The sequence below is a fragment of the Drosophila mojavensis genome, unplaced genomic scaffold, assembly GCF_018153725.1.
Source record: "Drosophila mojavensis isolate 15081-1352.22 unplaced genomic scaffold, ASM1815372v1 contig_231, whole genome shotgun sequence".
In the NCBI taxonomy this organism is placed as follows: domain Eukaryota; kingdom Metazoa; phylum Arthropoda; class Insecta; order Diptera; family Drosophilidae; genus Drosophila; species Drosophila mojavensis.
This window is the reverse complement of record NW_025318772.1, coordinates 7,881,739-7,906,198: the sequence shown is the minus strand read 5'-3', so window position 1 is coordinate 7,906,198 and position 24,460 is coordinate 7,881,739. Positions and strand designations below refer to the sequence as shown.

General features: G+C 46.0%; 7 protein-coding genes across 9 annotated transcripts; 3 read left to right on the top strand and 4 right to left on the bottom strand.

The window, feature by feature from the left end:
• Positions 1–57: 57 nt before the first annotated feature.
• LOC6575295 lies at positions 58–7,403 on the top strand. The gene is made up of 15 exons (XM_002001272.4): positions 58–482; positions 780–1,399; positions 1,467–1,995; positions 2,060–2,583; positions 2,651–2,970; positions 3,029–3,577; positions 3,633–3,936; positions 4,007–4,231; positions 4,300–4,432; positions 4,495–4,610; positions 4,684–4,853; positions 4,920–5,001; positions 5,066–5,308; positions 5,369–5,815; positions 5,881–7,403. Exons 1-15 carry the CDS (start codon positions 203–205, stop codon positions 7,237–7,239), a joined length of 5,901 nt encoding a protein of 1,966 aa, XP_002001308.1. The 5' UTR covers positions 58–202; the 3' UTR covers positions 7,240–7,403.
• Positions 7,404–7,895: 492 nt separating this feature from the next.
• Positions 7,896–9,541, bottom strand: LOC6575294 (vacuolar protein sorting-associated protein 16B). Its single transcript, XM_002001271.4, has 2 exons — positions 9,432–9,541; positions 7,896–9,377 (listed from the first exon to the last, which is right to left on the bottom strand). The coding sequence occupies exons 1-2, from the start codon at positions 9,455–9,457 to the stop codon at positions 7,997–7,999; spliced, it is 1,407 nt and encodes a 468-aa protein (XP_002001307.1). The 5' UTR covers positions 9,458–9,541; the 3' UTR covers positions 7,896–7,996.
• A 200-nt stretch (positions 9,542–9,741) lies between these two features.
• LOC6575293 (zinc carboxypeptidase) lies at positions 9,742–11,622 on the top strand. 3 transcript variants are annotated; one of them, XM_015167912.3, is made up of 2 exons: positions 9,742–9,832; positions 10,207–11,622. In XM_015167912.3, exons 1-2 carry the CDS (start codon positions 9,792–9,794, stop codon positions 11,555–11,557), a joined length of 1,392 nt encoding a protein of 463 aa, XP_015023398.1. In that variant the 5' UTR covers positions 9,742–9,791; the 3' UTR covers positions 11,558–11,622. The 3 variants fall into 3 exon arrangements, with proteins under 3 accessions (XP_015023398.1, XP_043863871.1, XP_002001306.3); XM_044007936.1 differs by lacking the exon at positions 9,742–9,832 and adding an exon at positions 10,001–10,016; XM_002001270.4 differs by lacking the exon at positions 9,742–9,832 and adding an exon at positions 10,124–10,148.
• Positions 11,623–11,644: 22 nt separating this feature from the next.
• LOC6575292 (serine/threonine-protein kinase Nek8) lies at positions 11,645–14,765 on the bottom strand. The gene is made up of 9 exons (XM_002001269.4): positions 13,933–14,765; positions 13,732–13,870; positions 13,391–13,674; positions 13,165–13,332; positions 12,606–13,115; positions 12,371–12,539; positions 12,123–12,308; positions 11,828–12,060; positions 11,645–11,774 (listed from the first exon to the last, which is right to left on the bottom strand). Exons 1-9 carry the CDS (start codon positions 14,598–14,600, stop codon positions 11,645–11,647), a joined length of 2,487 nt encoding a protein of 828 aa, XP_002001305.1. The 5' UTR covers positions 14,601–14,765.
• A 226-nt stretch (positions 14,766–14,991) lies between these two features.
• Positions 14,992–17,207, bottom strand: LOC6575291 (ras-related protein Rab-8A). Its single transcript, XM_002001268.4, has 4 exons — positions 16,757–17,207; positions 16,337–16,629; positions 15,507–15,620; positions 14,992–15,447 (listed from the first exon to the last, which is right to left on the bottom strand). Exons 1-4 carry the CDS (start codon positions 16,878–16,880, stop codon positions 15,337–15,339), a joined length of 642 nt encoding a protein of 213 aa, XP_002001304.1. The 5' UTR covers positions 16,881–17,207; the 3' UTR covers positions 14,992–15,336.
• Positions 17,208–17,303: 96 nt separating this feature from the next.
• On the bottom strand, positions 17,304–19,049 carry LOC6575290 (E3 ubiquitin-protein transferase MAEA). Its single transcript, XM_002001267.4, has one exon. It carries the CDS (start codon positions 18,911–18,913, stop codon positions 17,735–17,737), a length of 1,179 nt encoding a protein of 392 aa, XP_002001303.1. The 5' UTR covers positions 18,914–19,049; the 3' UTR covers positions 17,304–17,734.
• Positions 19,050–19,341: 292 nt separating this feature from the next.
• LOC6575289 (40S ribosomal protein S3) lies at positions 19,342–20,556 on the top strand. The gene is made up of 2 exons (XM_002001266.4): positions 19,342–19,451; positions 19,735–20,556. Exons 1-2 carry the CDS (start codon positions 19,416–19,418, stop codon positions 20,437–20,439), a joined length of 741 nt encoding a protein of 246 aa, XP_002001302.1. The 5' UTR covers positions 19,342–19,415; the 3' UTR covers positions 20,440–20,556.
• Positions 20,557–24,460: the final 3,904 nt, after the last annotated feature.

Below are 24,460 nucleotides of genomic sequence, written 5' to 3'. Positions count from 1 at the left end.
TGCACTTTAATTTGATGCGTGCACTGGAAATAGCTTATCGCATATCTTCGATAACTTGTAAATGCGATAGTAAAATGTTTGCTATGGAAACATGGCAATAGTAAAAAAAAATTAAAATTTGATTTGTGCAACAACAAAAAAAATATAAAAGAAGAAACGCTCGAAGCAGGTCCGCCAGCGACCACACAAAAAAGATTTAGTGATGGCTGTGCATGGGCATGCCGAGCTCAAGGAGATGCAGATTTTTGAGCTTCGTCCGCTTATTACGAATTTCAGCTGTAAGCTCTCCACCGTCACAGTCACACCGTTCGATGAAAAGCAGTTCCTGTGCCTGGTCAGCGAGGAAAATGAAATCGTGCTGCGTTATATCAGCGCCAGCGGTGGCCAGGAGGTGCTCAAGATGATCTCCTGGTTCCGTCGCACCAATCGTGTCATACACGATGTCTGCTTCGATCCTGCTGGCATTTGGCTGCTCGTTCTCTGTAAGTATGTGTGACGTTGTGTGATACTGCGAAGGGCAACTGAGGCAGGTGTGTGTGTGCTAGGGGTGCTAGGGTTGGGTGCTGCTACAACATAGTAAAGCCTAAAATTACTTTTGATGCTGTAGTAGGGAGGGTTTGTGCGTGTTTGTGTTTGAGTGTGTGCGATTTACATTATTGATTTTCTTGAGCACATTTTGTTTTGATTGACTGCTTCGCTAGCGCGAGGGGGAGACAGGTCTATTAAAGTGTTACTGAACCCAGCGCTAACCATGCCCATTTCCTCCTATCTATCAACAGGTTTCGACAATACGCTGCATATTGTGCCCGCCCTGTCTCTGGTCGATAAGTCCCACGACTTGGCCAGCTGTTCACTGTATAGCACCACACAGGTGACGTCCTATATAATACCATTTGTTGGCCCCCACGAATGCCCCAACTCGAAGAAATGTCCCAATTACTCTACGGCGCAGAGTGAAAGTCAGGAGCATCAATGGAACTTGGATCAGGTTGCTGCCCAATTGCAGCATGTTAAGCTGGATAAAGAGGCTGAAAATGTGGACGATGAAGAGCCCTTGGGACATGAGCTCCCAGAGCATTTGTTAGTCAACGCCGATTCGATGGATATGCCTGGAGAGTCTGTCCAAGTACAAGCTCCACCTTTTGATGCAACGGGCAATAGCCAGGTTATGGCCACCTCATTCATGGCATCCAAGACATGCCCGTATCCGCTGTCAGTGGTGTGGTGGAAAACGTATTATGGCTTGAATCGAGCCATCATTGGCTACTCGGATGGGTCGATTTGCTTCGTGGGCCTCAGTCCAAATTGCCCAATGATTGCCAGTACAGCCATTCAGACTGGTTCCGTGGTGCGTTTGACTATATGCAAGGACAATACCTTCGATGGAGTCATGCTGCTGGTGAGCTAATGTCGCTGTTTTACGAAAGGAAGCTCACAAACTCAGCTTTATCTTTCCATTTGACTAGATCACATCCTCCGTAAAGGCACAGTTCAAGTTGCTGCTGGAGCAGAAGGCCATAAAATATGTCTATCCTGGTGATAGTTCGCCGACGACTCGCGAGGGTGCGTGGCAGATTGTGATGTCCGTGCACGGAAAGAATCAAAGCGGACCTAGCTATGATGTCAGGCAAAGCAACAGCTCTGATCCGGCCTCGGATAGCAGCCAATTAGAGGAGGATGTTTTTGCCCCACCCGCCAGCGAAGAGATTGCTCCAAGCACACAAACAGTTCCGCCTTCCACCTGCGTTGTTGACTCCAATGTGGTGGTGGTCAACGAAGAATCCGCAATGCCGTCATCGTCGTCACCACCACCGCCACCATCCTTTGCTGAGAGCACCGGCGTTCGTTTTCAACAGCAACAAATTGGCGTGAATAGCTTCGATGGCTTTTTGCCAGCCACCCGGGCACGCCTGGCTTCGCTCAAAAGTCTCGGGTCCAAGAAATTGCAAGCCATTAAAATGCGATTATCCGATCAGCGGCAGAAAATAGATGAATGTAAGTTGGTATATATGTAAATTTATATATATGTGTGTTAATATATATTTATGTTTGATTGCAGTCATGCCGGAGGCAAACATGGGCACATTTGCTATTATGGACTCGCCATCGGTTACGCCGGAGCCTCTGGGGAACACGAACGGCTCGTTTTATAACATACAGAATCTGCGTAGCACTTATCTGTTAAGCGCCTTGCATAGCACTAACTGCAGCCTGACGGTGCATCGGATTGATATTAACCTGAAGCCATTGTTCATATATAAGATACCCCAGCACTGTGTAGATATCCTGATTAGCTCGAACATACTGTATGGCATACAATATGTGGATCTGCATCAGCGCAGTGAATCGGGCGCTTCGACGGCGGCATCATCGCTCGAAGAGCCGCTGATGGCGAACACCGAGAAGGAGAGTCAAGATGCCGACACCGAGAAGCTGGAGCAGACGAATAAGAGCGACGAGACAAGCGCGGCAAGCACAAGTAATGCATCGAGCATCGATCAAAGCGATATGCCCACCAATGCCATCAATGCGGTTAGCGTGATCAGCAGTGCAATGGCCTCACTGCACACCGCCGAAGATGATGTAAGTGTGTGCTGAAATAGTACCCGATATATATACATCAATTCATTCTCTTTACTTGTCCTCGCAGCGCTTCAATCAGCAGGCGCAGCTGGCGCTATTTCGCTTTGAGCAGGAGACTGTGCTGCAGCTTTATCAAATGGCGCAATTTCGGAGTCTGGGTGGCAACAACAACAATGCCGAATATCTGACAAAGGAGGAGAAGGCAAAGGCATTCGAGATCAAGGATATCCATACCCCAATGGACTACGTGCAGTTCTATGAATCGGCGGATAGCAGTAATGAATATTCGTTGCGGCAAATGGAGATAATGCAGGCCGAGTTCCCCAAGATCAACTATGATCCTTGCTATGTCATAACCAACAAGAATGTCTATACCATACAGCTGAAGTGAGTACAGAAACACGCCTAAATGCAGCTTATACATTAAAATTCGATATCCCTGCAGAAAGGAGCCATTTGAATTGTTTTTGGATGCTGCGCTGATGAGCGAATGGAATCAGTGCCGCGAGTTTTGCAACACATTCGATTTAACCTTCGAGCATTGCATTGAGTTTGCCGGCGATTATTTGTTGCGTCGCAAAAAGGTTACCCAGGCCTTGATCACGTACAATGTGGCGCGCGTTAAGCCCATACGAACGGCCCTCAAGCTGGCCATGTATGGACATACGTATGCGCTGATGCAGTTGAGCGCCATGGCCTTAAAGTCATCTTATATATTGCGATCGACCTACTTGTCCCATCCGTTGCTGAAGGACATTCAATCGGATATCACATATCGGCATTCGGAGGATGTGCGCGACATCTTGCAGGCGAAGGTGAAAGATGAGAACGTTGTGGAGAATACTGGAGCCTCGTGCAGCGATTATCATTATGGTGTCGATGAGTCCATAAGTGCATTACAAATGTCGCCCTCATCCCAGTTTCATTTGGCCAATTTGCTGTTGATTACGCTGGCCGAGAAGGCAGTCAACGATAAGAACTATCTACCTTTGTGGTAGGTGATGGATGTCTTATATATTTCAATTTAATTAATGTGAAATTTATTTTAGGAACTTTTTGGTCACCAACACAAAGTATCATACAAACATGACCAGCATTGTACTCTGCCAGAGCGGTCTCTTTTCGGCTGCGATTATTTTGGCAAAGGTGCGTGGCGTCTGCTTGGACACCTTCAATGCGTTGGTCAGTGTTGTTGCCCAGGAGTTTGGCTGGTATAACGAGCTCAACGTCTGCCTGTACAACCTAAGCGAGAATATATTTATGGAGACAATCACATACTTGCCGCACGTGTCAATGGATTACTTTACCTTCATACAGGACAAGCTGGAGCATATTAGGCCCTGTGTATTGCAGGTGAGCTCTTCGTTACTGAAATCCTTTTTGATATGCTTACTAATGTGGTTTTCCGTTTGTCCGTTTGCAGCGTCTTGCCATGCAGCTAAATCCTTTTGCGCCCGCGCTGCGTCCAATTGTTTCGCACAGCAGCAGCTCAAGCAACAATGACAATAATGAACATATATTTGAGTTCAGCAAATGCCTAATCGAAACCTATTTGGCTGTGCTCACACATATGGAAGCGCAACGTGTCAAGCACGACTCTATTGTAAATGCTTTGTCAAACTTTCGCATCAGCTATGAGGACAATCAGGCAAGTGGGACGGACCATTAAGCAATAGACATAATGTAAATCTAACTATGAATTGTTTACGTTATTAGTTTGCCATCGAATCGTCACGTTTCAAGCCCATCTCGGCTGGCTGTGCCTATTGCGCCTGCGTTGTGGATGGTGTGGCCTATTTCTGGGGCTCGAGCGGCGTGCCCTGCTGCTATAGCGCCCAGAAATCAACAGGTAGGATATTCTATATATTTTCATTATGTATATAAGTGTATATATGTTTATATTTAATGTAGAACCACCGGAACCTGCACATGCGGTGAAGACATTGGAGCTGCTCTCGCAACTCGATTTGGAGGTGCATGCGGTCAAGTGTGGACGCCAGCATACACTCATACTCACCAATAATGGAGTAGGTTTTGCTCCCTTGGCTCTCACTCACTCAATCATGTCCAGTTGCTAATAGAGTATATCACTTTCCACAGCTCTACGCCATTGGCAATAATAATCTCTGCCAACTGGGCGTTGGACAGCACATGCAAATGGCCTTGCAGCCTATGTTGGTAACAGCCTTGGATGGCATGAATATCACCATGCTGGAGGCGGGTCAATATCATAATGCAGCCGTTGCTGATGGCAAGCTTTATATGTGGGGGTGCGTATCGTATATAATCCAATCTAACCATAAGTTGACAAACTAAACTAATTGGAATTCTCTTAGCTGGGGCATCTACGGCCAACTGGGCAACGGCAGCTGTGAGAACGTGCCAACGCCCACACTAGTCAGTTTCTTTAAGTACAAGGTGCGCATCATATTTATGCTGCTTATATATCATTATCTAACGTAATTCTATTTGCTTGTCATAGAAAATATTACAAATTTCGCTGGGGCATGCGCACAGTTTGGTGCTCTGCCAAGCATCCCCAGACAACTATACAGAGGCTAATAGCAGTGGCAACGAGCTCTATGTGTTTGGCTCCAATCATTTTGGGCAGCTGGGCACTGGCAATGCCGACCAGAATCAGGACACCAAGACGAGTGTGCCATTGCGCTTGGAATTGGGCAACGACTGCGGCTTAAGACTGATACATACGAAATTTTTTACAAATGTGAGCAAGCAAAAAACTGACTGAAATGAAGCCCTCATTCGAACATATTTGTTTGTTTAGCTAGCTGTAGATGAACAGGAACGCATGTATACCTGGGGCAGCTCACCCCAGGCATTGCGGCTGGCCAATCAAATAAGGCGTCGCGCCAATGCCAAGCAGAAGCTGGAGGAGAATCAACAGCGTGAGCTGCTGAGTAAGCGACTGGAGGAGACGCTGCTGCCAGCGCCTAGCAACAACAGCGTCTTGGTGGAGCCGAGCACATCGTATGCAGCTGTTGTGGCAGGCGCCATACCCAAGTCCAGTGGAGAAACCAAAGAGTCCGCCCAGGATGAGGCTTTGCCATCTGATGCTACGGAAAATATCTCAGTGATCAATAATACTGCAGAGCCAATGCCGGCAGCATCTGCCAACGTAAATGCGCAGCCCGTCTTTCCCGAGATAGATCCGACGGAGCACTTGAAGCCACATCTAGTTGATACCAGCGAGGTAGCTGGGAAAATATTACAGGTAGATTCATGAGCGTGCTTCTGATAATTGTTAATATTAATTAGTGTTTCTCTTGCTGCTGAAAGATCTCCAGCGGCTTGTTTCACTTTGCATTGATATCGTCTTCGTGCACGCTTTACACGTGGGGGAAGAATCTGGAGCATCAGCTCGGCACCGAGGACAAAGATCGGCGAGCCGTCCTCAAACCATCGCCCATCGACAGCATCGAGAGGCCAATGTATGTGGATTGCGGCGCTGATTTCACCCTAGTCATGACCACCGATCACATTGTGAAGGCCTTTGGTGGTAACTCGAATGGTCAGTGCGGGCGCGACTTGGGCGCCAGCTTGGATCGCATGCGACAGCGGGTCGTGTGCCTGCCCACCACCAAGCGGCTAATGCGTTTCGAGACCCAATGCATTGATGTGCCGGTGGAGATTAATTTGCCTCGTCCTCGCATCCGTTTGGATCAGGAACCAGTGCGCTACTTGAAGGTGATTCCGCCATATCAGCCGCACTTCTTGCAGCAGGCGAATATCAGCTTCGAGCATCGCTACTCACCCGAAACGCTCAACTACAAGTCCAGCACAGAACAGGCGGTCACTGGCCAAGACTCGGATGACCTGCTGAGCAGCCTGGAGAATCTGAGCCACAACGATGCTAGCTACTCATACAATGCACAGCAGATAATCGATGGCAACAGCTCGCTGGAGCTGGACTACTCGCCGGATGAGCAAAGCTATTTGCCCTTGCCCAACCAGGAGGCGCCGGGAATGGCCGACAATGCAGCTCCACTGCTGGGTGATCGAGATGATGCCAGCACCTGTACGCCCAGCTCAGACGCCGGCGATGCGAACGTATTGCAAGCGCTGCGCCATTATATACACTACTGCCTGTATGCCTTCCACGGGCTATACAACCCGGACAAAATAGCCGAATTTTCACGTCCGCTGCGCAACGAATATCGCATTAGGATCTGTATGCTCAACTTTCGATTCGTGGAGGCCTTTCAGCTCTGCCTGCAGAGCTGCGACAGCTCGCAGCGCACTCTCAAGCTATTTGAGTACTTCAGCAAGGACACGGGCTATGTGCCCCTGCATCGATCCGATCTCAAGCACCTTATCTATCATATGTGTGTACACTTTCTGGAGCAGAAGTTCGATATGCTCGAGTGCGAGCGCTACTTCATGGCCGATCTGGACTACTATCTGCTGGAGCTGGCCTACGTATTCTACTTTAACAACAACAACTCGGCGCTCGAGCAGAATCTCAATCAGAAGTTCAAGTCGCTGATTGCGGCATCGGATAGCAATCAAGCGACGTCGTCGAGTGTGCTGCAGGATACGGATGCCATTTTCGATAGTTTTACGGTCAAGTTCAAGACGACTCTGTGCCAGCGTCTGCTCAGCTACTGTGATCAGGATGCCAGCGGAGGCAGCAATTAGCAGTGGCTTTGGCTATGTGGTCACTGGCGACGCTCGAGGGAATCGCGGTTCTTGCTTTGAATTTTGTTAACTCTTTGTTTTCCTCCCCACATTCAACTTTGCCTAAGTTGAAAGTTTATCATGTGTATATTTCTATATATATATATATATTATTTTGTATTTAATTACTTATTTGGTTATAATTTTAAAGTTTTACGATTTGTTGTCAATTCGAGCAGGAAACCAAAGATCAATAATGGCGTCTTTAGCTGTGCCCGCCCAGATACCACACACCACACACATACACACACACACACACACACACTTACATAAGTGAATATTATATTATTATATTATATTATTGCCTATTACCCGCCCCCACACTTACACACACACACATACATACACATGTTTATACTTAATTAAAAATAATTGTTGTTTGCGGTTTTGCTGCGCATATTTATATAAATAGCTTTTACAGCGATGTTGTTTAAGTCAAATATTTAAGGCAAACAAATTGTTTAAATTTAATTTTCTTGTAGTGCTTTGTTTGCGAATTGGTTTAACGCGCTTTTTGTTTACTCAATAAAAAAAGGAAAACGATAACAAAATGTTTAAAGGACAGAACAGACACACACACACACACTTATTTGATTGATATTCAGCTTGTGATTTGCAAATTATTTAATACATATATAAAGTAACATTTTTAATAAATTACGAATATGATAAAAGTAATAAAAACTACATTTATACAAAGTCAGTTGATGATGGCTCGCTACAGCTTCAGTTTTATGTTGTCCGTGGTCCATCGTTTGCTTTGCAGGGCTCTGAGCGCATTCTCGCAGTAGAACTGCTCCTCGGAACGATCGGGCAGAGTTTGCTTCAATTGCTGCAGTTCCTGTTGCTGCTTCATACTGACCATGGCATCGATGACGGCCTTTATGCATTTGACCCGTTGTGCCAGCACCAGCTTCTCGGGACTGTTGCTCATCTTTGACAGGAAGAGCTGCAGCACTGTGGCGGGCGCCTGCAGCTCAAAGAGACGCTGCACGGCTAGGGTCAGATCGAAGCTGATGTGGAACTGCTTCGATTTGAGCGGATGCCAGCCGGACACACGCTCAAAGATGCACTCCAGATCCGCGTAGGCCTGTGACTGGGCGCGTTCATTTAGGGCCGTCCATTCGTATTGGGCAGGCGAGATTTCCTGATCGGCGGCAAAGCGCTGGGGTGAGCTGATCTTAAGCATGTCTTGTTCTTTCCAATTCTTGTTTTGGGCACAGCACGCGTAGAGTACCTCTATGGGGGTGGGGTCGTCACCGATCCGTTGGCTCAGATCACCTAGGGGCTCCTTCTCCAGGACCAGCTGGAGCTTCAATGCGGAATGAAAGACCTGCTCATATAACGGTATTATGCCCACTCCTGCGCTCGCATAGGCATCGATGAGTCGCTGCAGCTGTTGTTTACGCGTAGCCAATTCAGTGCAGGACAGGGCCGCCTGAAATTGCCTAAGAGCAGCTTCCTGATGACGCCCGAAGCGCTGCAGCGTGTCAATATAGTTGCTCACGTCGCCACATTGACGCAGATAGCTGAGATAGTGCTCCAGCGCCTTGGGCCGCTGCTGCAGAATACCATGGAACTGGGTGGCGTTCAGGGTTCGTTTGAGGAACAATAGTACTCCAATGATCGCATCACCACCGTTGGCCAATACTGCATCCAACAGTTGACGCTTCTCTACCAGTGATTTGAACATTTCCAACGGTGCCACTTTGCCATGCAGCAGCTTCTGTGCGGTCAGCTCCAGATTGGGGCTGTACAGAGTGCTCTGTATTTGACGGCGCAGCAACTTTAGCTCCTCCTCAGGCGTCACACCCTTGGGCATAACTTGATCGTCCACTGCCTGTTCCTGTAACACCATCTTAAGCGCTTCATCGCTCAGTATCGCTTTGATTGACAGATGATTCAGCGTGCCTAGTGCGGCACTATTATCAAAGCTGGCCTCAGAGATGGTGTCGTCATTAAAAATTGCATTATTATCCCATTTGCTGCTCTGACTGCCCTCTCTCATTTTCGTTCTGCCGCCCACATCACCAAGATCAACGTCCTCTTCATCATCAAAGCTAAAGGCAGCTCTCGAGGAGCGATTCCAATAGTTTTCGCTGTTAATAATATGAAAATTAGTTACTTTATTGCAATAATTTAAGTGTACTCACTCTGTGTTATCAAATTGAGATTCCATTGGTGTTTATTATTAAAAATAAAAACAGCTGATAGGGTGACCAGCGTTAAATATTATTTCGAAGAGCCGATATATTTGAAAACAAAACACTTTTATCGATAATATCAGTTTCAGTGGATAACGTTTCAAAATATACAACAAAAATATTTATTTTAAATTATTTTGTTGTGGGAAGGTCTTCTTTCTTGCTGGGGACATCTAAAATGCTTAGACTCCTGATTAAATAAGCCGTACTTGACGACGGATTGAACAAACAGGCTTGTCAGACAGGACGCCTGTACAAATTCAAATTGAGATGAATCGATAGTGGCTTGCTCGATAATTACTTTTGTTTATGAAATTGGCGCGACCTCATATATTACAATTATATAGAAGGTATCAATTTAAACATTATTATTTACACTTGTGATCTACATTAATATACAAATAGTGTTTACATAAGTAATTTATGTCATCTTCGATTACAAGTATGCTCTGTTTATTTATTGGCTTTAAAATATTTATTTACAATTCGCCAGTTATGTGATCACATTCAAACGTCAATAAAGAGTATTGCCTTGTACGACTTTCTGCTTTCTATTCTTTGTTATTCTTTCGCTTTGCTTATGCGTGCATACATATGTACCTGCATACATACATACACACATTCATACATACATACATATATACATAATCAAAGCTGCTCTCGAAGGTGATATTTGATAGGCGTTGCTGGCAGTCTCAGATTAATATAGTTTTCGCTTTTTCAGACTGAACATGCTATCGCTCCCGCTCCCGCTCCCGCTTTTGCTCTGCGGCTTGGTCTTCCGTCCTCTCGTTGGGGCTGCCAGCTTCTGCACGAAGGCTGATCAGTGCGCCTTGGACGCCATCTCTCAGGCACCGGCTGCCCAGGCCCGTTACGATCACACACGTATCTACAGTGTGGAGCTGACGACCGCCACCCAAGTGGGCATCATGCAGGCGCTGGAGGAGGCTAGCGACTCGTGCGGCTTCATGGGCCATGCGCGCATGCCCGACCAGAAACTGACAATTATGGTGACGGGCCACAAGGTGGCCGACTTCGATGATCTGCTGCACACCTACAACATTAGCCATCGCATATTGAACTACAACTTCCAGGAGCTCATCGATGCCAACTATCTGGAGGTGGCGCCAGAGAACACGCCGGCAGAAGAGTTCGATTGGAAGCGTTACTTTCAGCTGGACAGCATCTATGGCTGGCTGGAGAAACTAGAACGGGATCACCCAGACGTAGTCAAAGTGCTGGACATGGGCTTGAGTACTCAGGGCTTGCCAATCAAGGGAGTCAAACTGGCCTTTGGAGGAGAGAATCTGACCAGTGTGTTCATCGAAAGCGGTATCCATGCACGCGAGTGGATCGCCCCAGCCACTGCCACTTATTTTATTGATCAGCTGCTTCACTCCAAGGATGCGGCCGTTCGAGCTCTGGCTCGTTCCCAGAACTGGTTTATCTTTCCTTCGGTGAATCCCGATGGCTATCGCTATAGCTTCACTGGGGACCGTATGTGGCGCAAGAATCGCCAGATCTTTGGCATTTGCCGTGGCGTCGATCTGAATCGCAATTTCCCACTGAGCTGGAACACCACAGGCGCCAGCGGCAATCCCTGTAAATATGATTTCTCTGGCCCAGCTGCCGCCAGCGAGGTGGAAACGCAGCGCATCATGCAGTTTCTGGAAACCCATGTCGAGTCCGAGCGTATTCGCACCTATCTATCCCTGCACAGCTACTCGCAGCTGATCATGTTCCCATACGGCCACACGGCCGAGCGTGTCGAGAACTATGCGGATCTGAAGGAGATTGGCCAACTGGCTGCGGCGCGCATCAAGGAGCTGACGGGACGCGTTTACAAGAGTGGAAGTATCTATGAGACTATCTATCCATCTAGTGGTGGCTCCAAGGACTGGGCTCACAGTCAGCTGAAGGTGCCAATCACCTTCACGTTCGAGCTGCGCGGCCCGCCAGACAGCCAGGAGATGTTCATCCTGTCGGCCAAAGACATCGAGCCGACGGCTCGCGAGGCATTCGCAGCGGTGCAAACCATTGTGGAGGAGGCAGCCAAGCGTGGCTATTATCAGTAAATCACACGAAATTTGATTTCAAATGTTTATGAACTACATATAAAGAACAATGCGAGATAATTGTATATAATATTGTGGGTCGATTGATTAGCCCTCAAAGGAGGATATTAGAGGCGTTGTTGTCTCGACCATGACCAGGACGCTGTGAGCTAGTGGAAACACATCGTTCACCTGGACGTAGTAGCCACGCTCGCACTGCTCCTTGGATGAGTATAAGCTACAGACGCAAAGTTTTATAGGAAATAGGCAACTCATACTTTCTCATCTTACGCCAATATATCCACTGGCTCCATGATTAGTTCCGACTTGTAGACCGAAGCCAGGAAATTGGTAAAGGCGGCTGTGTTGTTGCCCAACTCCAGGTCGGCATTCGGCGTGCAGACCTCCAGGCCCAGTCCGCTGCTGCTGGAGCCAATCTCTGGCAGGCCGTTCCGCGTGCCCCACACTGTTATGATGTTGTCCTCGGAGGCAACAATCGTGCACTGATCATTGCAATTGGCCTTCTGCAGATAAGGAAAGTTATTAGGATCAGGTGAGCGGACGACGCGCTGCATTCATGGCCAACCACAATGTAGCGTGCGCGTATGCTGTCGACCAAGGTGGGGTGCTCCACGGCATTGCAGTGCCGGATGCCTCGCTGCCCCTCCTTGTTGCGTCCCATCGTATAGACATAGCCGCCCTCGACTAGGAACACCGAGTGGGTGGACGAGAAGCAAGCGTTGAGCACCTTATAGGGCAGCTGTAGCTTTTTCTAGAAGGAGATATAATTGACATAGCGATGGAAGGCGGCTTACATGACAAGTCATGGCATACAAATGCTGTGATCCGGCCTGGGCGATTGAAGCCCAGCTTGTTGTAGTTGTTGCTGCCACAGACGTGTAGCTCTCCGTTGCTGAAGAGCACAGCGGATGTGTCCGGGCCGCAGTAGATCTTCGAGACTTTGCTCTTGACATGCGACAACAATACCTTCTGTGGATGTTTTCTGTGCAGGATTAGGACAAGTTAAAGGCTGGAATTGTTAGATTTTCGATTCGCATTTCCCACTCACTGCTGCTGCTGGTAATTGCCTAGAGCCAGGGCACCCGACACGCTGGTGCCCCAAACGTAAACGGCGCCCTCGCGACTCAGCGCCAGGACGTGATGCAAGCCAGCTGCGATCTGCTCGATGCGCACATCCGCCAGCTTGGCTATCAGCTTGGGCGTAAAGTAATCCTTCTGTTCCTCCTGGCCTAGAGCGAATTTTGCATTGTTGCCACAGCTCAGCAGATTGCCGGATTGGGTGAGGAATATGGTGAAGCCATCGCCGGCACAGGCGCTGACCAAATGATAATTGCGCACGCTCTGCACCAGCCCGGGATAATGCTTCCAGGTCTCCAGCGAGCTCAGGCCCAGCTGGCCGTGTGTGCCCTCGCCCCAGGCGTAGGCCGAACCGTCATCATTGATGACCACAAAGTGGGTTTCGCTCATGGCCACGCAGACAATCAAGGCCTTCGGCGGCAGCTGGATGGGATTCATGCTGAAGCTGTTGCCAAACGCCTTCAGCTGGTACAGCACAGAGCTGGAAATATTTATATATATTTCGGATTCCTAAAGATCCCTTAACTTACCGTCTCTCGATCACCTCATGCGGTGCCACTGTCTCGGCGCTCATCAATTTCCGGGTTTGGGTCTGCGCCGTCGGCAGTTCCATGGCCAGATTGCTGCAGCTGGCAAACAGAGAAGTTGGAGCAGCCAACAAGGTGTCATTGCTGCTCAGGTTGTCCTCATAGGTGTAGCTATAGCAGGATTTGCATTGGGATACAGCCGATGTCTAGCGACAGCCTGACAACTCACCCTTTGTTCTTGCCCAGACTGCGAAAGATGAGCGGTATCCAGTAGACGAGCACCTCGGACGCAGTGGGTCGACGTGCTGCATCCACCTGCAGCAGATTGGCCAACAAACTGCGCAGGCCCGACGTATAGCCCAGCGGCACTGGGGTATACGAGCCGGCCATAATCTTGGTGACCAGCTCGGACAGATTGGAGGCAGCAAAGGTCTTCTTCAGGCAGCACAGCTCGCCCAGAATGCAGCCCAAGGCCCAGATGTCGCTCTTGTTGTCGTATTCCTTGCCCTCGCACTGCGGAGATTTGTGGACTTGAAACTAACTAAATCTAGGCAGACTAAGCCCGCTCACCATCTCCGGACTGAAGTAGTAGGGCGTGCCCAGCACAGTCTGCGCATGGATCTTGGCATTCATGATCTTCGATATGCCAAAGTCGCCAATCTTAACGATCCCTCGCCTGTTGAGGAACACATTGGCCGTCTTCAGATCGCTGTGAATGAATGATAGATGCCCCTATATATAGGTATACCTCTAAATAACTTAACTCAGTACCGATGTAGGATGTTCTCCGAGTGCATATAGTTGATGGCGCTGGAGATCTGCTCAAAGACGGCGATGATGTAGCGTTCGGGAAAATGCTGTTTGCCCTGTCGCTCGGCTATGATCTGGGCCAGGGTGCCGCCGTCCGCGTACTCCATCTCGATGAGCAGCGTATTGTCCTTGATGAAGCTGCCCAGATAGCTGACAATGTTCGGGTGATGCAGCTTGGAGAAGACCTCCACCTCGTTCATGGCCAGATCCCGGCCCGGCGGCGACAGCTCGCTCAGATTGATTTGCTTGAAGACAATGTGGTGGCCATCGACTTTGCGCCTGTACAGTATGGCTATGCCGAACGAGCCCTGACCCACCACGCGAACCTTCTCATAGTTGGCCAGCTCGGTGCCGGCAATGTTCAGCTGCTGCTCCTCCTCCTTGACCAACGCCAGTGGCAATGGCTGCACTGGCGGCGCCACCTGACTGATGGCCATCGCCTCGGCCAGCGAAGTGCTGGGCACGTGGCCAATGTGGCCGTCGGTTATGGTAAAAACTGAGGCGGTGCCGCGCGAGGAGAGCTTGCGACTGGCCACCGGCTGCAGCGATGTGGTCGTCAATGTGGTGGCATCCGTTATCCTTCCATTGAATATGGGCAGCGAGCTGGCCTTGTTCCGGAACCCTTTCATGGCAAGCACGAAAATCGAACTGACTCATCGTATCTATTGAGGGCTCCTCAAAGGATACGTCACCATCATCGTTGTGGACATTTTTCGGTTGCTAGGCGCCGCGGCTAGATAGAATAGATACCGGAAATGGAACCACCTAAGCCTCTAATTGACCTATGGGAATGAGAATTGAGCAATCGAGATTTTTGTTTGGTTTTTTGTATTATGCATGTATAATTGATCAGATCCAAGCAAAACCGGTCCACATAGAGACCTCACTAAGTTTTGTGTTTCACTTTAAAAGTTGTAACGAATCGTTACAGGCTTACATTCAGATTTTGTATTCGCATAGATTTATACAATATATATTTATATATTTAGACTTATTTAGCTTAACGAGTACACGAGTTAGTTAATGTAAAAATGTTGATGTATTTGCACGAATATGCTAAAAATCATTATTATTAATATAATTATTATGCTATTCTTGGACTATCTTAAAAAATGCACAATCTGTACGTTTTACATAGGCTGCCACTCGACTCGACTCGACTCGACTCGACTCGACTCTCCTCATGCATTTCAAATGAATTTTACTTGAATTGTTTATAATTTTTAGCGTTATTGTTAATAACTTGCACAAACTTGGCTACATGAATTGTTGCTGCTGCTGGCGCTGTACAGTGGTTATATTGTGGACAACTTATGGACAACCGGCTGCAGCGGCTCAGGGTGTCCCAGCGTTCCTACAGGGAGTTTAGCAGGTGCAGCGATTCTCGCCCGACAAGCTGCCCAGACTGAAGGTGCCCAGGCCATTCGAGCCGGGCGACTTCTTGTCCTGTTTATCATCATTGTCGAAATTGTCGCCCTGCAAGGATTACAGCATGGATTAGTTCAGTTTCAAGCTTAGGATATTCGGGAACTTACTCGTCTCTCGCGCTGTTCGCGTATCTTGCGAGCCAGCGATAGAAATGCATCCTCAATGTTGATATTCGATTTGCAAGAGACCTCGAAAAATGGCATGTCAAAGTTTTCGGCAATCTGCAAAGGCAGGAATCGAATTAGTTATTGGGGAAAATAAAAGGGAGATGCATTAATATAGAAAACAGATGGGGAAGTGATGAAATATATGCATTCAAGATCATTATTTATGAATTATAGATCAATTTCAGATAGTTTACTGTCACTTCAAATCAAATGATACTAAACTAATCTTATATATTCTATAACTCACATTTAAGTCCTTATCTATATCTATCATATATAAGCTCTGATATATCAGGTTTTCTTATCTCTTCACTGTTCTCATAAGATATCATATGTTGATATATGATAGCTATCAATATAAGTATGTCATATATCATTTCTAATATATTTTATTGCTTTCATAACACATCATACATATTTATATGTAATCAAATTTATCCGTGACTGCTTATAATATATGCTATATTATATACGTCGGTATACAAACTCAATCGTTTTCTTTGATTTGTGACATGCTGCACTTTTACGAGCAGTTATCTTTGGAATGTCTGCATCTCACCCTCACTTCATACAAATTCCCATACACCCCCACATTTGAATCTGATTTATATACATATATCATAAACAAAAACTTTTCCTTAATTACGCATATCTGATTGGCAAATGGCATTCTTTCTCGACTACTCTTATATGTCTATTATTTATCTAAAAATACAGCCAGTACATGCCCTATCTCATGCCACCACACAGTTGTCCACCGTCTCGCTTACCTTTTCGCCTCTGTCCTTGTCCACCATGCGCTGTGTCGTTGAGCACTCGCATTTGTTGCCAGCGAGCACCTTGACCACGTCTGGCGAGGCGTTCTCCTGTATGTTGCGCAACCAGTAGGACAAATTGTTGTAGCTCTCCAGGTTGGTGACATCGTACATCAGCAGAATGCCCATGGCGCCGCGATAGTAGGCCGTGGTTAATGTGCGAAAGCGCTCCTGTCCGGCTGTGTCCCAGATTTGCAGCTTTATGGGCACACCGTCCAGATTGATGAGTTTCTGTTTGAAGTCAATGCCTGGGCAGAGATAAAGGATGTTTGTTGTTGTAGTTGTTGTTGTTGTTGTCATTGAAGCCAGACAAAAGAGTGCATGCAACTGTGTGTGTGTGCGTGTGCGTGTGTATACATCTGTGGCAACACTCACCGATTGTGGAGATGTATGTGTCGTAGTACTTCTCATCGCAATACCTGTGCACGATGCACGTCTTGCCCACGTTGGAGTCACCGAGCACCAACACCTTGTAGGTGGCCACAAAATCCAAAGCCATATTGCGAAATGCTTGCGAGCGGGTTTACAGTTACAGATGAGCCTCTGTTGCCGTTGTTATTGTCGTTGTTGCCTTTTTATTAAAAGTAGTGGTAGTGGTGGTATGAGTTGAGGTGGAAATGGCGGTGGTGGGTTTGGCCGTGGGGGTTGAACGTCGTATCTAGTTTACTGTTTATGTATCTGTTTGTTGTTGTTGTTGTTTGTGGAGCAAACGCAGCTGTTTACCTACATAGATGCTGCTGCCTCTGCTGCTGTTGAATTAATTATTGGCATTTGTCAATTTTCACAATTTCCTATGCATTTTCGCAGCTGAGCTGCCACAATCACAATCATGAAAACAAAAACAACAACAACAATAACAATTCACTCTCGTGTTTAGGTGCAAATGAAATGGGAAACCCGAAAGAATTGGAAACGCTTGACGTTTTGCTTATTTATATGAATTTTTCTTTATTTATATTGATATATTTGAATAGTTTTCACTTAGGAAGAAATTAAATAACGCTGCTCGTTCGCTCCGCACAGCATGAATCAACATCGACATACGGCCTCTGCCTCTATCTCTGCTGCTGCCGCTGCTGCTGTTGACTGCGCTGCCGGAAAAATCAATAGAGCTGCGACGGCGCAGCGACGAGAATCAAATCTGGTTGAAGATGAAGAACTAACTAATCGTAATCGAAATTCAAATGCGCAGTTGTTGGAAAACTTTGGGCGCCACTTTAGATACATACATAATAGAAATATAGTTATACAAAATATATATATAGTTGATTCTGGCTTAATGATAATGATAGTATATATATAGGGGGTTAAAGTTTAACAAAGTCTGACACTCTTTAGACTGCCTCGTGCGCCTTACATGATAAATACCTTGTCGATCTTAGGTTTTGTAAACTTAACTTTCGTCACCGGGCAGGTGACGGTGCCATCATCTTTGGTTATCTTCGGCAAAGCGAGCCGGCCGTAGATCTGTCCGTTGGGCAGCATCATCGGCTGGTTGTGCTCGTTCAGGGGCAAGCCGGTGACGCGACAAATGAGACGACTCTGCACGCAGTGGGAGTATGGCAACTTGAGCGCAATCTGGTGGAAATCGTCCTGGCAGACGGGACAATTGAGATTGCGGCAGGTCTGAGAGTAGCATTGGGGCGTCTTCAACGCCGAGAGACCGGCCTGTATGGCTGCCGAGAATACTGATGTATTGGACAGCTGGAACAGGCGGTAGTTCTCGTGACGGAAGTCCAGCACGAGCTGATCCCAGCGCTTGGGATCCATGTACTTCTTGCAGTGCTCCATTTCCGAGTCAGTCGGATAGGCCAACAGTGCCATGACATGACAAATCTCAGTCAACTGCGTCTTCTCGTAGGCTGGAAAATAGCGACGCGAATGCTTGACTGCTTCCAAGCGCTGATTCTGACGCACAAGCTCCACGAACTCCTGTACACGCAAGCTAAATTCAATGGTGGAATTGATTTTCCGTAGCTTTGACTTGTTGTCAATGCACCAGAGCACGCATTTAGTCGTGCTATGATTTGCTAGATCCTCTTCCACCTCACGCGACGTTTGGAATATATCCACGTTAGTCAGATGACGCACCTCAGTGCGTGTCGCCAGCTCTTCGGCTGTCTGGTAGTAGCCCATGCGCAACAGGTGTTCGATAACCAGACGATCGATACGTATGCGTTTCCACTGATCGACAGTACCAGGAAACATGTCTCCACTGCAGCGAGGCATGATGCCCTTGAGATGATGGAGCTTGCGTTTGCATATTTGCGTGACGCTCAATTCGTCATTGATACTCTCGTCAGCTTTACGTTTAAGCACTTGAAGTTTTTGGGCAACATTGCCCATTAACTTGGCCACATCTGACAATATGGGCGGTTGCTCAGCGTCCAAGGCCTTTTCCACTTGTCGCGAAACATTCATTACTTGGTCAACTTCACGGTCGATAATCTTTTGAGCAGATCGAAAGCGTTTGTTTAGTATTTCGTACGGCACTTTGAGTGTGGCGTGCTCCAACGCCTTTATTTCCGACATATTGATGATTGAATTCTGCAGAACTTGTTATTTATTTTCGTTTTCAATAATGAAACGCAATTGGTTGCTGCTTTGTTCTACAGCTGTAAAATTATCGATGCAATTATTGATAAGTCAATATATATTTGCATCGATTGTAGCTGCATTAGCTGAGGAGGTGTCGATAGTTTTGTGTATGCCCATTTGAACAGCTGGCCGAAACATCAGGGGTGATTTATGACTATCGACTGACGAAGCTCAGCTGTATAAGATAATGAGCTAATTAAGCTTTTGTGAAGAAGTTCTCAATTAAAAAGCAATTTTTTTTATTATTGAGGGAAGGTAGAACGTTGTTAAACGTAAAATTAAAAATAATAAAGTAGACTAAATATATCGATAAGTTGACATCATTCAACTTGCAACCCTACAGCTGGCAAAGCAGTTCGTACGACGGCCATGTTATCGGTAAAGCAGGGTGCCTTCTTTCTTTCTTTTTGACCACGTTCCGTGCGAGTCGTATGAAATGAATATGAACCTAAACATTTCAAAGAAACGTAAGGTAATTAAACAAAAATTGCATTGCAATACAAACAGAAAACTGTACTGCCCTTGCGCACGTGTTGGGTGCATAAAGTTATGTGAAGAATCTACGCGGGAACCTCAAAATACAAATCCAAAGCAAAGTTAACCTCAAATCGCGGGCGTCAGCGGCAGGCGTGGAGCCCCCGTTCAGCATGATACTCGCGTGAACAACAACAACAGTGACCAGCAATGATAATATTGTTATAACTTTGAAATTTGGTGTGTTCGCCTAACAATTTGCAATTTTTGATTTATTTTAGTTCGTCTCCGACGGTATCTTCAAGGCTGAGTTGAACGAGTTCCTGACTCGTGAGCTCGCTGAAGATGGTTACTCCGGTGTTGAGGTGCGTGTGACCCCATCCCGCACTGAGATCATCATCATGGCCACCAAGACCCAACAAGTGCTGGGCGAGAAGGGTCGTCGCATTCGTGAGCTCACCGCCATGGTTCAGAAGCGTTTCAATTTCGAAACCGGCCGCATCGAACTGTACGCCGAGAAGGTCGCCACTCGCGGTCTCTGCGCCATCGCTCAAGCTGAGTCTCTGCGCTACAAGCTGACCGGAGGTCTGGCTGTGCGTCGTGCCTGCTATGGTGTGCTGCGCTTCATCATGGAGTCCGGCGCCAAGGGCTGTGAAGTTGTTGTCTCTGGCAAGCTGCGTGGTCAGCGTGCCAAGTCGATGAAGTTCGTCGATGGACTCATGATCCACTCCGGTGATCCATGCAACGACTATGTCGAGACTGCCACACGTCACGTTCTGCTGCGCCAGGGCGTGCTTGGCATCAAGGTTAAGATCATGTTGCCCTACGATCCCAAGAACAAGATTGGACCCAAGAAGCCACTGCCCGACAATGTGTCTGTCGTCGAGCCCAAGGAGGAGAAGATCTACGAGACCCCAGAGACGGAATACAAGATTCCGCCACCCAGCAAGCCTTTGGATGATCTCTCCGAGGCTAAGGTTTTGTAAAATTAAGTTTTACTGTTTAACAAGAGCAACAGCAACAGCAGCAACAAACAGAGCAACAAGTGTGCAGAGTTTGCGATAAATACAACCAGAAAAAAACAACAACAAAAACCAAGCTAATTGAAATGTGTGTATTTTAATAAACAATGTAATATTTAGTAAACATTTAAAATGTAAACAACAATAACAACAACCACTGTGCCGCAGTTTTGAGCAGTGTACGAGGGCCGTCCCATATAGTTCTGCTTGCTGCTTCTGCTCGGGCGCTCGTCCCCATTCGAAAATGGCAAACCAGTTTCTGGCTCTGTTTTCATTTCCAGCGAAGCGGAAATCAGCGATTAAAAAAGAGGAACGCAACTGATTTATGCGCTTGTCCTTCGCTTTGCGTATAGCCCGGACACTGTCCGATAAGTGATGTTGCTTATGGGTCGCATATTTATCATGTTGATATGTTTATTTGGCTGTGACATGACATGCAGTTGCAGCAAATGCAACATTTGCCGCCGCCTCGCAATCAACATCAACAAATTTATCAACGCATTTGTTGACTGCTCTAACACATAGAGATGAGAGTATAGCAGACAGTGCACATAGAGATGGAATAACTGGAGATAACTTTTCAACAAATTCACCTCTAACTCGTATATGCTATTCTCTCCAACTTTCGTTGAGCTTGGACCAAGAAAGCCATTAGCTTAAGGCGCGTAAGTGAGATGGTGCTTTCTATCATTAGCTTACATCGCTTTGCTCACCCAAATGTAAATGTAAGTATGTATATGTAAATGTTTGTATGCATGCTTATAAGAGTGAGGAGATTGCAAAATAGTTAAAGCCTTTAGCGATGCTCATATCAACCTTGAAGTTTTCATGATTTTTTATGGTAAGGGTATCAAAGTGTGTGTCTATTGCTAGTCAGTAAATAACATTTGTTTTGTTTCCTGGCCGCAGCGTCTTTCTTGTAGTCGCAATCCCATCAGGCCGCATCCAGCGGCTGCAGCTGGAGCACACGATCTGCCGCATGACAAATGTGCCACATGCAATAGCTGCCCATTTGCGTCTGTTGGAGCATTCGCACGGCCAACCTACCTACCTGGCTGCTTGGCTGGCTGGCTGCCTGCCTGTTGCACAACACATCAAGCTAGTTGCGATTTTAGCCATAAATCTAAATTAACGTTTCACAGCAATTGCTGAATAGAACCTGGATACATTAGGATTAGCCTGCCATTCGGGCACAATGCCCATCAATTGAATGAGAAGAAAAAAATCTAAGCTATCCAGACATTGTGTAGTTGGATGCCAATTGCTCATCACAGCATCCACGGGGACGGCTGTGCTGCCACAATGTCCATCAATTGATCCCAGACTGTGAGAAGCTTTTGGCACACACACACACAAACACACACTCATACACATTTTGGCTTTTCAACGCTCGCATAAATCATAAAGAACCTTTTAAACACGACTTCGAACGTTTGATTTCAACACAAAAATTTGTAAATAAATTAGATCGTGATTATGCTTACTTACATCCATATCATCATCAGCAACAAAGCATCAGGCAGCAGCAGCAACATTATTAACTAGCCTAACAGGCTCGCTGACATGTGTTGTTGTTGCTGTTTTTCTTCCCTCTGCAATCCACTGCCAAGCTCATATTGACAGCAATAACACTAACTATATATTTTAATGGCTTATACAAGGGGAGCAACGGCAACAATAACAACATACATTAGGCTAGTTATCAGCCATTTATTGCTCGACTAGCAAATACCCTAGAGGGCCTCAACTCAGGCTGTCAAAATATCAAGTACGAACGTCATTGCTGAATTATAATGTATTGATATAAAATAACTGATATACCATTATATGGTGCATACCAAAAATATTGTGACTAAATATTAATCTTGAAACCAATAATTGATATACAAACAATTAACAGAATTTACCGCATGTAAGCTCTTTAATGTTCTTCTGTTAATATTAACAGAAAAATGTTATGTTGTTTGTCTGTGCTGTTAGCACAGCTAGCTGCTTGGAATATGGAAAGGATTTTCCATCTGGAATATCTAAATATAAATAATGATTTTTTTTCAATTGATATATATTTTTTAGCATAATCTATCTACCCGCTTCATCATATGCGCCAGGTATAATCAGCTAGCCAAGACAAAAGCTGCCGTCAACAAGTCTGCTGTGTCGGCGGCTGCTGGCAACATGTTGCTAAACATTGTTTTTGTTGCTGTTTCACATATGTGCACAAGCATGTGTCTATATTTCTTTTAGTTACGTGCCACATGCATGTGGCATATGGGACCGCTGCTTCTAGCGGATCAGCGCAGGTTCATAACTTTTGCGGTTCTGGCCATGTCAACAGAAATACAAAAACAGGCAACCAAATCGTGCCGAACGGCGTATGCCCTATCGGAATAGAAGTCATCAAATCGCTTTATATGGCTGTCAATGTGGTTCCTGTTGGCTCTCAGCTATACAAACACATATATAGTATATATCTATTGAGCACAGATTTATTTGCTTTGATTTATCAACATTATTGAGCGAGGCTTGTGTCATGATTTTTCCATCATTATTGTGCATTAAGAAACGTTGGCGCGTAATGTGTTTTTCATGTGAACTGCCACAGAGCAAACGACACATTTATCATCATCATCAGATGCTGCGGCTGCTGCTGCTGCTGCTGCTGCGCTTGCCGCTGCTCTCGTTGATGATGCTGGAGCAGTTGAGCACTGGGCTGGCTGGGCCAAGTCATGATTGTTTGCAACAACTGCCCGGGCAATTGCCATAGATTGCCTTCAGCTTGGCAACATGAGCAACATTTGTCGATTTCTCGTGATTCGCACAGCTGACGCATTGCGCTCGCTAGTCCTTACCTGTTGCACTATAGCACGAGGTGCGTTTGAAATGTTTGCGATCTTTAGGTGAATATGAGGAATACAGAAAAATGCAAGTGTATGCTTAAAATAGTTTAAATAAAAATCTTTACATTTAAAATTTCATTCAAATTAAAGTGAAATTATATATATTTTTATTTAAACAGCTCAATATCTATAGAACAACAACTCAACAAGAGTATAACTGTTATAATTCTCGATAACATATAAAAATGAGATCTGAAATTGGATCATGTGAAAATACTTCAAATAGTTGTTCCAAAATGTAGGCTCAGTTCTTTAAACGGAACCAAGTCTAAAGCTATGGAGGATGAAAATATAGAGACCAGAGCCACCATTACTGGTCTCTATACGGCCTAGAAATGACAGAGACGATTTTAAATCAAGCCATATAAATTGTCTTTCGGTAGCAGACATAGTACATGAATGCTGCTCCAAAATAAAGTCGGAAATAGTGTAACATGTTTAAACATGTTTGTAATCGAGCAATTTATTTGTTTTAGTCGGTCTGCAAAATATAATAAAAATATTATTTGTATATAATAAATAATAATATAATAAAAATATTTATTTCACACTATTTTCGCATTTCCATATATACTATATCTCATATATAGTCCATTCTTTCCTCTTTCTTTTAACTCAACACCCCAACTTTTCAGCCTGCTCTCGTTTATCTATATCATCTACATATATAGATATAACTGTAGTGTTACTATTTGAATAAGGCATTAGTATTAACTGGTTTCCGTGTGCTTTGGGCTGGGCTTTACTTTTGACACCCGATCTTCCACTATTCTGCACACATGCAATTCCTAGCTTAGCCGTCGCGACGATGCTGCGGCTGCCTTCTGCTGCAGCTGATGCCATTGGCAACTCACCGTGGGAAAGATCAACCAGTTTTTGGCTTATCAATAATAAATAAGTGGCTTTAGCAGGTGTCATGCTCTATGAATAAACAAAGTTCTTGACTGCTTAATCCCAGGTGCCGCCAAGTGGAAAACCATATATGGATGCTTTCCATTTGAAAGTCTCAGCCCGTTGACTGTTGCCTGGCGCCATTCACCCGGGCGCTGGCAGTTGTAGCTGCAGCGGATCACCGGGGTCGGCCAATA

Coding starts and splice junctions, on each gene's coding strand:
- LOC6575291 (XM_002001268.4), bottom strand. CDS start 16,880: ATGGCTTTGGATTTTGTGGCCACCTACAAGGTGTTGGTGCTCGGTGAC. Junction 16,630..16,756: donor CACATACATCTCCACAATCG/GTGAGTGTTGCC, acceptor ATCTCTGCCCAG/GCATTGACTTCAAACAGAAA. Junction 15,448..15,506: donor GCGAACAGCGCGAGAGACGA/GTAAGTTCCCGA, acceptor TAATCCTTGCAG/GGCGACAATTTCGACAATGA.
- LOC6575295 (XM_002001272.4), top strand. CDS start 203: ATGGCTGTGCATGGGCATGCCGAGCTCAAGGAGATGCAGATTTTTGAG. Junction 1,996..2,059: donor GCGGCAGAAAATAGATGAAT/GTAAGTTGGTAT, acceptor GTTTGATTGCAG/TCATGCCGGAGGCAAACATG. Junction 5,002..5,065: donor TCAGTTTCTTTAAGTACAAG/GTGCGCATCATA, acceptor TGCTTGTCATAG/AAAATATTACAAATTTCGCT.
- LOC6575294 (XM_002001271.4), bottom strand. CDS start 9,457: ATGGAATCTCAATTTGATAACACAGA. Junction 9,378..9,431: donor TCTCAATTTGATAACACAGA/GTGAGTACACTT, acceptor TATTATTAACAG/CGAAAACTATTGGAATCGCT.
- LOC6575289 (XM_002001266.4), top strand. CDS start 19,416: ATGAATATGAACCTAAACATTTCAAAGAAACGTAAG. Junction 19,452..19,734: donor ACATTTCAAAGAAACGTAAG/GTAATTAAACAA, acceptor GATTTATTTTAG/TTCGTCTCCGACGGTATCTT.
- LOC6575293 (XM_015167912.3), top strand. CDS start 9,792: ATGAAATTGGCGCGACCTCATATATTACAATTATATAGAAG. Junction 9,833..10,206: donor ATATTACAATTATATAGAAG/GTATCAATTTAA, acceptor TCGCTTTTTCAG/ACTGAACATGCTATCGCTCC.
- LOC6575292 (XM_002001269.4), bottom strand. CDS start 14,600: ATGAAAGGGTTCCGGAACAAGGCCAGCTCGCTGCCCATATTCAATGGA. Junction 13,871..13,932: donor TCGGAGAACATCCTACATCG/GTACTGAGTTAA, acceptor ATTCATTCACAG/CGATCTGAAGACGGCCAATG. Junction 13,333..13,390: donor AGTCTGGGCAAGAACAAAGG/GTGAGTTGTCAG, acceptor ATCCTGCTATAG/CTACACCTATGAGGACAACC.
- LOC6575290 (XM_002001267.4), bottom strand. CDS start 18,913: ATGTCGGAAATAAAGGCGTTGGAGCACGCCACACTCAAAGTGCCGTAC.